Genomic DNA, 13,476 nt, shown 5'->3' on the forward strand with positions numbered 1-13,476 from the left:
CTTATTTATAGAAGTGAAATACAAATATACGTAAGAAAAAGTATATGGAGTTAGAAAATACATAGATTAGAGGAATATACCCATCCAAATGTAGGGGTCATTTGAGGGAATTACACTGTAAGTTTTTAAAGAAACAAATAAAAAATATATACTCATAATTTGATAATATGCCTATTTGAAAACAAGTCTGCGGAGATTTTAAATCCCAAATCTATATGATATCCAATTATTTTGGAACGGGATATATTGGATAACGGGTTGTGCTACATATAATTATCTAAAATATTTGTAACTAAGTTTAAGAAACGACGGTTTTTGAGAGTTAAAATATTTTCTTTGCAGCTGTATTTGAAAGACATATAAATTTTTTGCTTTGACACTTTTTTAGAAGTTGAGGTGAATAAAAATTTGCAAACTGTCGAACTACATAAAGATATGGAAAAAAAATTTATATTTTTTATTTTACAATGTTCTTATCTATTTAATAGTTTTCCTTATTATCCCGAGTTAATTCGGGTAGAAGTGAAATAAATCTATACAAAATGGTTATTCATGTGAAAAATTTGCTATCCCGAGTAAACTCGGGCGTAGCAGAATTTGTCAGCACGTTTTGTTTTATCACGTTTTTACACGGCCGGAAGAAAAAAGTAAACCCGCTGTGATTGATTTGGAGGTTTGAGAAGTTTTGCGATTGGATTGTGGGACTACACGCGTGTTTTGTACGATTGTATATGCAATGGTTGCTGAATTTACACAGAAAAAAAGAATAGTAAAAAATGGCGTGTCACTTCACTCGCGTTTAGAAAGTATCACTTTGTGTTCTCCCTTGTTTAAAAATTATAATATTTAAATTTTTTTTATTCGCCCGAAATAACTCGGGATAGTAAACTGATGGTAAATTAAGTGTTTTTTTCTCATAAAAAGATAAAAATTTCAACTCAAAGCTTGTATTATGTTTTGTTTTAGTTCCTTGTATTTATTAATGAAATAAAAAAAATATCTTGATTTTTTGAATTTTTTTAAAAATTGGTAAGGGAAGCTGTTAAGGATTGAATTGCAGATATCTAAAAATTTGATGTTTAATCTAAACACATATGCTTTGAGAACAGACATTTTGGATCAATACTTACATTTCTCACACCATAGACCTGTATAGGCCACAGGACACTTGCAGTGAAAATTGTTCAGTTGTGGCAAACACATCCCTCCATTATGGCATGGATTGGGTCCGCATGGTTGACCGTAGAAATGGCCCACATCTTGAGAAGATTTCGCCACTTTTCTCAAATCGTCCACCACTTCGCCATTTAGAACAAGACGTTGAAAAGCACCATTAAATCTTGAAGTGATGCCAGATTCAGGATTAATGGTGGATAAATGACGATAACCACCCAAATATAAAGGAAGATCGAGATTTAATTCACTGAGTGGTTCCTGTGGAACAAGAATTCATATTTGGATATTGCTTTTAGCGCAACAATACGTAACATATAATTTTAAAATCAGTTAAGACTTTTTCAAAGGCTTTTTTTGCCATATAAATTAAAAATATTTAACGATTAATGTTCTGTGAGTTTGTAACAGCTATTCATAACTATTTTAAGTCTCGTTGTGGGAAGAGTCACATCGACCATGTCGATCTTCATTTATGAAAAGGTACCCCTACATAGAATCGAGTTGACATGCCTTATAGACTAGAAAATAGGAATTATATTTTTATAGTGGTAGACACACTCCAGTACTCCCCCACCACCACAATTATAGCTGTGATAGATTTCGATGAACGGATACCACTAGTTGATTCATTAATGTTTTGTGAGAAGCCGGGAGAGCTGTATTAAGATCACCGTATTTTTCAGTGCTGATTGTGAGAGCTGTATTAAGTTTACGTTCGTGGTCGCTCTTGTGTTGCCTTTAGTATACAGGGCGACGTTGTGTGTGATCGAGACTGAGTAGCAACAGCGCGAGTCAACTGTTCAATGTGGACCATCCATTGAAGTAGGTGTGTTCAGATTGAAGTGAGCATTACTGTCGAAATAGGTGTGTTCACATCATGCCTGGATCACCAATGTGGGGATAGTAGTTATCGACAATGTCAACATCTATGAAAAGGTACCCGATCATAGAATCGAGTTAACATGTCTTACATACTAGTGAATTAGAATTTTATTTTTTTAGTGGCAGACACACTGCACTTGTTAATATGTCGGTAGTGTTTTCTGGGAAAATTAAGAAAATTTCGTAAAATGTCATTATGGATAATAGCCACAATTTCTTGAAATTAAAAAGGATTTGTGACCTAAAATATCAACGTTTTAAAATAGAAAGCAACACATTACCTGAGGAAACAATTAAATAATTAGACAATGAATTGTTTTGGATTAGATAAATAAATGGAGTATAAATTTGGCAATATTTATTTGAATTTATTTATGTATATCAAAGTAAACTTCAAATTGCAGATTGTTAAATTCATATGAAGAATGAACTTCAAAAAAAATCTTAATTTTAGATAATTATTTACAAGCTTCTGTTCTGTTTAATAGCTTCAAAAATTAAAAGAATTACATGCAGCAAACTGCTGCTACAAGAAAGCTGCAGAATGAGTGGGCATTATATAAGCAGTGAAAGAAAAAAAAGTAAGAAGCATTCTTAATATTTTGTGGAAAGTTTGTATGTGTTGTATTTGTTTATGTTAAACGATTAATTCAAAAATGGTCCGATCGATATTAGTTTAAATCATGGAAAAAAAGTAATTATTATAGTTATTTTTTGCAAGAAAGTAATGACGTAAACGATAAACGTGTTTCATAAACTGCTGATTAATTTTTAAGAGTAGAGTAATAAAGTTGAGAAATAAGGTGTCAAATACAAAAAATAAAATATTGAGCATTCGAAAGAAATTATGTACCGACTAATTTATCCCAAAAAAACTTCAGAATACATTATTGACATTACATTTTTCACATTGTCACTAACCTTAATATTTTTAAGGCTGAAAATCAAAATTCATCGAAAAAAAGTTATTTTCATTAAATTATCTTGATTTGATTTTTACAACGCCCGATGATACAGTAATCTTGATATGCATGCGAAATTGGAAAAAAAGTGAATTCCAAATTTGTAGAGAATTATTATCATAGTACCAATAATCACCTTGTGCACTATCATTTAAAGAAGGGAACAATTTATGCATGCATTTGTTTTTATCTTATTTTATTAGAATGTAAAGCAGAGAAACGATTTGAGAAAGAAAACGAAACTACTGTTCATTAAAAGATACGTTTATTTTCTGTGTTAAAAGTTTAAGATATGCATTAATGTCAAGAATAAAGCTATCTTGAAAAAGTTCGTTATATTTTTCTCTTTCTAATATAATAATGGTACGCTACACTTGAAGAAATCTCAGATAACAAAAGGCACTTTTTCAGCATTTTTTCTTCGCATTAATACCTTCAAAGTATCTATAAATATTCTATGCTCTACAATTTTGCAATTATTTATACATGTTTTTTCCTATCCTGTGCCGTTTCAGTAGTGAAAATATTTATACATAAATTTTCCTCACAGTGTTGCTGCAGATGGTCTTATAAATAAATACATAGCCCCTTTACTATACTTGGGAAATTTTTTTTTCCACCATAGCTAAAACCTTTCAGTCGAAACCTTGAAGAGCGTCAGGATGAATAGTTTTTAATCCTTCTGTATTTGAATTTCGCATGCATATAGGTATAATGTACGGATAAAGGTGTGTTTTATTTTATATTATAATCGTCGTTGAGCAGCCTACCCAATTTAATGGGTTTACGACTACTAATGCTCAACTCCGTAGCCTTGTAATTTTGAACCCTATCCAGAAGACAAGGGAACTCCTGGATCGAGTATTGGGAGAAACTCGTGGAGGACTCCTTAATGGAGCTAACCCGCATTTGCGTTAAATGGAGAGGAAGACCACGAGAACCTAACACGGTTAGCCTGACAGAAAGGTAACTCTAACCCATGATCCGTCTACCACTGAGGGTATTTCACGTCAGCACTGTGGTCGGTGCAAGCCGGATGCGGAATTCGTATCGACTGGGATTCGAACCCGGTTCGCCTCAATGGAAGGAGAACGCTCTGCCCCCTGAGCCATCACGGCTCGGATAAAGGTGTTTAAAAATATTGGAAATAAATTAAGAGGAAAATTAAATCTGTGTCTTATATGTAAAAAATAAGAATATTTCAGCGATTGGATAACTGGCAGTTGTACCTTAGATTCTCCTGTGGCAACTGGACCATCATCAAGTTGCAAAGAACCTCTTCTGAGAATCCTCGTTGCTCTTACGACATGCCATTGATCTATATTTATTGGTGATGCACTCCTGAAAATGAAATTATCATTTAATATTATGTTATATCCACAGTGCTCAAGTAGGAACGTTTGACACATTACAACTTCAGCTTCTGAAAATAGAAATTTTGGTTGATTATATCATTATATCATACATCATGGTTGATTATACGTACCTGAACTACTCTCTTACACGTTAACTACACTCCTGTAAGCATAATTTCCAGAGGATAATATCATGCAACACTTTTGAAAGGGATCAAAAAATACAATACAACTGCTCAGCTTTTAAAAAGAGAAATTTCGATTGGTTATATCACACTTCTCCTTACAACCTGAACTACACTCATTCAGACGTGAACCACTCTCCTATACTCTTGATAGCATAATTTCCAGTGGATGATACCATGCAGCAATTATGAAGAAAATCTAAAACCTACAATACAACTTCTGAACTTCGAAAAATAGAAATTTCGATTGATTATATCACTTCTCCTTTCCACAACTCTCCTTACCACCAGAGCTACACTCATTCAGACGTGAACTGCTCTCCTATACTCCTGATAGCATAATTTCCAGTGGATACTACCATGCAGCAGTTATGAAAAAAATCTAAAACCTACAATACAACTTCTGAACTTCGAAAAATAGAAATTTCGAGTGATTATATCACTTCTCCTTTCCACAACTCTCCTTACCACCTGAACTACACTCATTCAGACGTGAGCTACTCTCCTATACTCCTGATAGCATATTTTCTAGTGGATAATACAATGCAGTAGTTATGAAACAAATCTAAAACCTACAATACAACTTCTGAACTTCAAAAAATAGAAATTTCGATTTATTATATCAAACATCACCTAACTCCCTGAACTACACTCCTTCAGTATTGAACTACTCTCCTATACTCCTGAAAGTATAATTTTCAGTGGATAATACTTTGCAACATTTTTGAAAGAAATCTAAAAATACAACACAACTGCTCAACTTCGAGAAAATAAATTTCAATTCATTAATACGTTACAAGTGGTTCTTTTCTGAAAGTAAAAATTTCGCTTATTAATATCGTACGTGTCTTACATTCCTAATTGCAAAATTTTAAATGGATAATATACCACAACTTCCTACAATTCTGAAAACGAAAACTTTCGATTTATAGCATTTATGACATCATACAATTGCTGGACTTCTGAAAATTCATTTTCTAAATTTCTGTTGATATTTGCGCTTTGAAAGTAAAATGTTTATTTAATAAATCTATAACTACACTCATAAAATCAAAACTTTTAACAGACAAGCAGCTGCAAAATCATACATAAACTATGTACCATACGACACCAAAGAAATATACGACTGCAAAATTCCCAAAAACTGAACTCAGGAAAAATTATAAAACCTTAATTCACTTCGGAAAATTTATTTTTGAGCTGATGATGATTATTTATAATTTTAGCTGCTAGACTATAATGTTGTCAGTAATTGTTTAAAACAAATATTATTAAATAATATAGAGTAAAATTGAATTGTATTAATAAGTTTTATAATATTATTCGCATGCGAATAGCAAATCTAAATTATAGTTGAATAATAAATGCTTGTATTAGGTTTACAATATCAACGAAACTGCTTTCTTTTACTGTTCTTGATTTTGCAGATTTGGGCAAACGTTAGGTCATTTTATATGCAATCAAAGTAAAGGGAAATATAATAAAGATAGGGATAAATTCATTCTAGGCAATTAAAATTAGGTAAATTTAGATCTATTACCTATATGAAAAGTGGAATCATCATATGATGAGCAGCGTGGTTTCGAAAATAAGCAAAATGATATATTTCTTTCTTTTTTTAAGTAAAAGAAAGAGATCGAATCTTCTCGCGTGTAACTGATACAAGCCTGGAGCAATTTTTACTACCCAATAATTCCAAAAGAAAAAAAAATGCTTCAATCTATTGTTTAAACTAATAGAACCAGGTAAAGTATTAAGACAAGTATAATAATATACGAATAGAATAATAGTAAGCATTGTTAATTTGTGAAACACTTATTTTCGATTAGTTAAAAAAATCATAACTTTTAGTTAGAATCAGACTTTTAGTCAGCTAGAAATTTATCGGAAAAAAGGGTTACATAACAATTTATTTAATTGCTATTTTTCCCTATTCGAACAAAATAGTCAAATAACCATAAATAAGACGGTAATCAAGCTGTTAACTTTGAGAAAAGCCGTTTATTAACTGCTTTTAACTAATACTGTTAAAAAACCAGAATTTAATCTCATGACCGACAGAGCTTGTGTTCCAGTCCCAGAGTTGACACAGCTTTATTTCTTCCAATATCTTCAACTCGTGAAGTGTTTAAAGTGACCTGCACTCTTCTACACCCATTACCTAACGAAAAATACCTAGCTATGTCCAGTTAAATTTTTGAAACCATACTAGATGTAAATGGTTAAAAAAGCCTTATAGTTTTGTATTCAAGGTTTATTACCAGTTGTTAAAGGCATCGAAACCGTAAAAGTAAAAAACTTTACGGTTAATCAGGTGGACAGACTGCTGCCGGTTATTTTACCTTAATTTTGGAATAAGAATTCTAACAATGCTGGCAAAAAATATCAGTGAGTTGTGTTTAGCATAAAAATATCATTAAATCACAGCAGCATTTAATATGAGATCTAAAACAGTATGCTTATTTTATTACTTGTATGATTTCAAAAGAATCAATAAGGCACTCTTAATGGCGTTTCAGCTTTATTATTTATAACATGGAAGAAAATCTCAAAGTATCTGAAAACTTATTATTTAAAAATAAATAAATAAACAAGTTGATAGGTATCTAAGGAGGTACATGTTTATTAAATTTAAATATTTAAATTACTAAATAAAATGTACTTTTGAAAAATTATAGCATGTTAGTAAAGCATTAATGCATTTTATTTTAAAAATACTGTTATCCAAATTATAATGTGTGCACATGAGGTTAAGTTTGTTACCTATCCATTTATCGTTTGTTGGTATAAAATAAGATTTGTTCAAAATTCGATCGTTGTTAGATAAAAAGAAGAAAAAGTATAAACTGATGGAAGAATGCTTTCGGCGTGGAAAGAAAACAAAAAGAAGAAATCCGAAAGATTACTTTCTTTCTTTTTGAACAAGTCATTATTAAGGTTTTACTTTCTAAATGTGTTTGAACTGAGAGCTTATAATGGAGTGCAACACTTGGAAGAGAAAAATCGATTAAGAGAAAAGTTGGTTTTTTTTGCTACACTTTACGAATCAATACTTTGCCTACTGTAATTTTTGATCTTGTGTTCAGTTTCGCTTCCTACTTAGAGTTTGTATTTCTTTTAAATTATAAAAAAAGTAATAGTTTTCTATTCAGATTAAAGTTTTGGTGAAAGATAAGACAAACAACTTTTCAACTATACATAAATTGAAAGTATTATTTATTATTTGCTCTTAAATATTTTTTTAGATTCCATGTCAGAAATCAAGTAAAAAAACTCCTAAATTAAATTTTGAAAATCAATATTAAAGAGAGAGAGAAACAAAATAACTATTAAATTCTATCGAATCACCAGTGAGGAAAGCGAGTGTGTTGCCATAATAGGCAGTACATATTTTCTACCTTTTAAACTTTCTTTAAATTAATAAATTATTTATTTTTACTCATGTATAATTCAGTTTTAAATTAATTGAACCAATCATTTAAATTTTATTACATTTTATAAAAAGCAAATATAAATATTTTATTATTTTCTTATCAATTAATGTAACAGTTTTCTTTACATACCTTTCGAATACTGGGTAATCTTAAATTCTGCCTTTTTTGTGATTAAACTGTAGTGAGATTATTTAAAATTTAATATTAATAACTCTGGACAGGCTTTATTTTTGGCTAATTTATCTTTCGATAAATCGCCAACTATGTATCTCTTCACATGCTCCTAACTGTCTGTACGGAACAATTTTATCACTTTTAATTTTATCAATTTTATCACTTTTAATCTTCTTGGAGATAGAACTAGGAAGTTTATCCTTAATTAATTAACTTTATCCTTAAGTTAAATATTTCAAGTTAATTATTTATTACTTAACTCTTTAGGACATTAATTAACTTTCCACAAAAAAATCTTTATGTTAGAAGAATGTATCTCTTTATCCTATTATGGGAGCATCCTTTTATTTTGTGATATTTTTATGGTCATATAACTGTTATAAAGTTAATCACTTAATCTTTTAATGTATTTCCTAATAATATTTCTTAAATAAAACGACAATTCTTTTTTAAGTTAATTTTGTTCAAATCTCTCTGTCGTAAGCAGCACAAATGTACCAGAAATCCGTACTTCTACGGTCAAGGCCTATACAAGAACTGCAATGAATTTACCTCCACTATGAAAACTGGAGTACACACAGATATTTCCACCATACAAACTCTTTCCTTCTGTCATATGGATTGGAACAACTTCCATTACAGCGAGATGAAACCAGTTTGATAGCCCGAGGCAACATAAATCCGTTTCTGATAATTGAATCCTCAGGCAATCAGCAAATATAGATAAATCAGTCCCACTTTCCTTATTAGTGATTTTTTTGAATTATTTTTTCTTTTTTCTTTATTTAAATAACGATTTGTGAACTAACTATATGTGTTTTACGCGTTTTCATTCATTAATACATTTTCTTTTCAGTAATTATTAAATTGTAATATTTTAACTAACTACGCATTTAAATTGGTATTTAAAGAAAGAGTGTAAAAGAGATTTTTTTACATCAGAAATGCTTTTAGCCCTTTGACGCAGATGAGAAACTGGTGTGACTTTTATCTATATTTTTTCTGTCGCTCTAATTACAAACAAAGATATATTTTGGTAATTTTAATTACAAACAAAAACTGTTTGATTATCGGCATAATATTTGTACTAAGATATAATATTAAAAAAAAAGTAGTCTGCATTTTTTTTCCATTCATATTTAAAAATTCATCAATAATTGATTTTGTTTATTAAAAAAGTTTCAATGATGCATAACTATTTCTCTTAGATCTAAATAATTGCAAATAAGTACAAATTTGAAAAACAAAAATGTTTGGAAGTGAGACCAGATCGAAGATTTTATCTTTAACGTATAAAAGTACACCGATTTTTCACCCTGCATTTCACAACCGCAAATTATTAAAATGCTAGACATAATATTCTTCACTTATTAATACAAAATAATGAAACACGTATCAAAAATATGTTTAATAAAAATTCTGCTTCATTAGGTTAAAATAGCCCCCACAATTGAATTTTGAAAATATTTACTACACTTTATATCTAATTAGAATAACTAAATCTCTTAGCTGATGTTATGATGTGAATAAACAAATTAAGCACCACAAATAATAACATTTAAGCAAATTACAACACTGAATCTACTGGAGCACAAGGCCACTTAGATATTGATTACGCCTCTCCCACTTTTACCATCCAAAGCTCTTATCTGAGGTAATTAACTTAAAACAATGTTGAACAGTGTAACTTACGTGATATTGGCTACGCCGCTGCCAAGATCGTAAAGAAACTGAATGTATCGATCCACCAAATTAAGAGACACGAAGTCTCCTCTTCCCAAAGATTCTTGTCCGTTGTACAGAAGCATTCCATCCTTGGAACGGGAAAGAAACCACAATTCAATAACGAATTCTTGGCCTACATTTGGAAGGGTTGGAAGTTCTAGAAAGGCTGCACCGTCTAGGTCTGGTATGTACACATCTTCTATGACCACTGGTTTGGAAGGCTCTGACGAAAGAAATAAAATAAGAACATTTTCATACAATATTATGCGATGTAGCATCTTATTCAATTAGTTCCCACTCTCCCTACATCTTCAATACTTAATAAAAATACTTTTTAGTCATCCACTCAAGTTCAAAGACATTTTTTCTGAACTTGTAGTGGATGACACTCGATGTTCATACTGTTGTACATACGATGTTCAAATATAAATTCATTCATTAAATAGGGATGAGCGAAAAACGAAATGGAATTTTCTGATGGATTAAGTGTTAGTCATTGCTTTAAATTTTACTTTAAGAGATTTAGTTTTTCGCATGCTTTAAAAATAACGTCAGTGATAATTTCCAACGTATAGCTAGCTCTATTTGAACAAAAAAAAATATAATTTATTGCTCACATTTGACTATTTAATTATTTTATATTTGCTGTGTCAGATAAATTCAATAAAGAACATGACGTGTGGTCCACGTCCCCCAATTTATACTTTTTATAGTTGCCTGTTAACGCACGCTTTTCTTTCCAATTGTTACTATTAGTTCACACTCTCCCTACATATATGTATTTATATATCTTGTTCAAATTTTCAATCGTTCATAAAATACTTCTTGTTCAGCCACTCAAGTTCCAATACATTTTTTAGAGCTTGTAGTGGATGACACTAGATGTTCATAGAGTTTTTATCAAATATTATTTAATAAATTTATTTTAATTAATTTATTTTAGCTTTATATGGGAGAAAAAATTTGTAATTATTTAATAAAAACAAACTGAAAAAAAATTTTTTTTTGTTGACCTAAGTAAGAATTAACTTAAATTTTTTTTATATTACTTGTTTTTTACTTCACAAGATGAAAGTATTTTGTGATTTCATTTACATATTTTGAAATAAACAAATAAAACTTCTATTATGCGCTAATTTAGCCGAGTGTGGGTCTGTTGGCTTTTGTTGCTTTAGGTGAAGATAAGAAGAAAAAAACACAGTTGAGACTTTGTTAATAAAGGCTTACAGGAGATCAACGACTTTCTTTTCAAAAAAGATAATTGAGGCATTACAATATAGAAGTGAATAAAAAAAATGCATTTCTAAAACGTTTATTTACTTTAAAATGGCAACATATTAAATAGCGAAATTTAATAATGACCTTTATCTAATTGTTCTGAATATTACTTCATATTGACGTTTTTCTTGAAAAATTGCGTGATTCTCATTCAAAGTAAAAGTTCGTAATTTCTATCAGGAATTCGGTAAAGTAATTATCTAGTACAATGCAAGGAATACTAGATATGTTAATTGATATGTTTTGTTATGTTATTAGATAGGTTATGTTACTGGATACCCAAATCAAAATTCTTGATAGTCCCAACAAAAACATTTTGATGGTTTAAGTTAGTTTCAGTGCCTTTCATGACGGTCCAACATCATTTGATGGTCACCATCATCCAAAATTTTCCATTGCATGTTCATGGTTTTTGATAGCCAACATGGATATGCCAACAAACTGCCATCATTCCATAATGGAAAATGCTACTTTAATACTATGATGGTTAACTATCAATAAATGTTTGACTCTCAAGGACCAACAATCCATGATGATCCGTGATGGTCCATGATATTTCCAACTGTACATTTCAATGATGGTTTAATTGAAATTCTTGTTGGTCCTCAGGAATCATCGGAACAGTTCGATTTTTTTTATGCTGGACCTCCATAAATCAGTCTTAATTCCTACATTGAGATGGTGGTTGTTCATGATCGTTTCAACATTCGATTTCTAAGATAATACGATGGAAATTCGTGATCATCCATAATGATACAACGAGGCATTTTTATGATGGTTTAATAATAATTATTGTTGGTTCAGCAGGAATATAAAACCACAACAATTGCTTTTTTATGTTGGCCCATCATAAATCAGTCCAAATTCCAACATTGGGGAGAAGGTGGTTCAAAATCGTTCTAACATTTGATTTCTAAGATACTATGATGGAAATTTGCGTTGGTTCAACGTGAACAAACCATCAAAACAAGTTGCTATTCTTATGTTGGATCATCACAAATCAATCTGAATTCCTACATTGGTTACTTACGTTGGTTACTAACAAAAAATATAATGGTTCATGATGGAATTATTAATGATTAGCATCAAGATTATGTTGGTCCATCAGTGGAAAAACCATAAAAAATTTTGACTTCTGCATGTAACTAGATATGCTACAGGAAGTTACTAGATATGTTACTATGTATGTTACTAGACATTTTTAATATCTAGTAACAATATCCGATGTAAAATCGTTTCCTTGGGAAGGAAGCATCTTATCACAATATTTCAAGTTTTTCCATAAACTTAAGTTCAGTTATTAGAGTTTTATTTGTTTTAAAAAAAAGTACTTACTGTGTTCGCAGAAACGGCCACTGTATCCCTTATCACATGTGCACGAAAATTCATGATTGGGGAGCGTAACGCAAGTAGCACCATTTGCACAAGGAAAACTGGCACATGGATCTTCGGATTTTTGGCACATGTCTCCTGTAATAATATTAAAAATGATAATTTTTTAAAATAAATATATTTTTAAGTATAAATTCTGCTTTACCCCAATAATTATTATTTCATAAAATGCTATCTTAGATTACAAAACGAAATAAAAAAAATAATTTGACTAAATGGAGGATAATAAATTATACTAAAAGAAGTGGAATGGATTTGACTAAATAGAGGGGAAAAAAATATTTGTTTTAAAATTTAGATTCTGCGTTACCCAAATAATGATTATTTCATATTATGCTATCTTAGTTTACAGAAAGAAATTTAAAAAAATTAATTTGACTGAATGGAAGATTATGAAGTTTACTAAAAGTAGGAGAATGAATTTGAAATACCTGAAAATCCTTCTGCACAAAAACACTGGAAGCTATCGACATCCGTTTGTTTGCAAGTACCTCCATTCCTACAAGGTACACTGTTGCACGGCTTACCTTTACATTCCCCTAATAAAAGTAACGTTGAAAAAAGATGTTTATTGTTTATACTTGATTGATTAATTATTTATTTTTGAGAAAAATAAAGTAATTTCAAACTGCATTTATGCAGACGAAGACTTAATTTTAGCGAATTTAGTATATCAGATTTTCAGAAAAAAGCAACAGCAAGAAGTTTTTTTTTTATAAACAATTATAAACTTCTCATTTATTAGTGCACATGTTATCCAAAAAACTAAAAAATATGACAAATAAAATATTTGATTTCCTTCCTGAGTAAATGTACTATTTAATATTATTTTTTATTTACTTTAATTACTTCAGTATAATTTTATTTAAAACATTATTACACTATCTATTTGTGCTTATATATATATTGTTGT

General features: G+C 30.1%; 1 protein-coding gene across 2 annotated transcripts in view; it reads right to left on the reverse strand.

Annotated features, from left to right (window-relative positions):
- LOC107441892 (agrin-like) overlaps positions 1-13,476 on the reverse strand; it is a 123,479-nt gene that overhangs the window by 8,245 nt on the left and 101,758 nt on the right. For both annotated transcript variants that reach the window (XM_071182996.1, XM_016055288.3), the window contains exons 17-21: positions 12,995-13,102; positions 12,507-12,641; positions 9,861-10,116; positions 4,250-4,361; positions 1,131-1,434 (exon numbers count right to left, since the gene is read on the reverse strand). In XM_071182996.1, the coding sequence (XP_071039097.1) occupies positions 1,131-1,434; positions 4,250-4,361; positions 9,861-10,116; positions 12,507-12,641; positions 12,995-13,102 (915 nt within the window). The remainder of the gene's footprint in view (positions 1-1,130; positions 1,435-4,249; positions 4,362-9,860; positions 10,117-12,506; positions 12,642-12,994; positions 13,103-13,476) is intronic.

This window comes from Parasteatoda tepidariorum, chromosome 7 (assembly GCF_043381705.1).
Source record: "Parasteatoda tepidariorum isolate YZ-2023 chromosome 7, CAS_Ptep_4.0, whole genome shotgun sequence".
Lineage (NCBI taxonomy): Eukaryota > Metazoa > Arthropoda > Arachnida > Araneae > Theridiidae > Parasteatoda > Parasteatoda tepidariorum.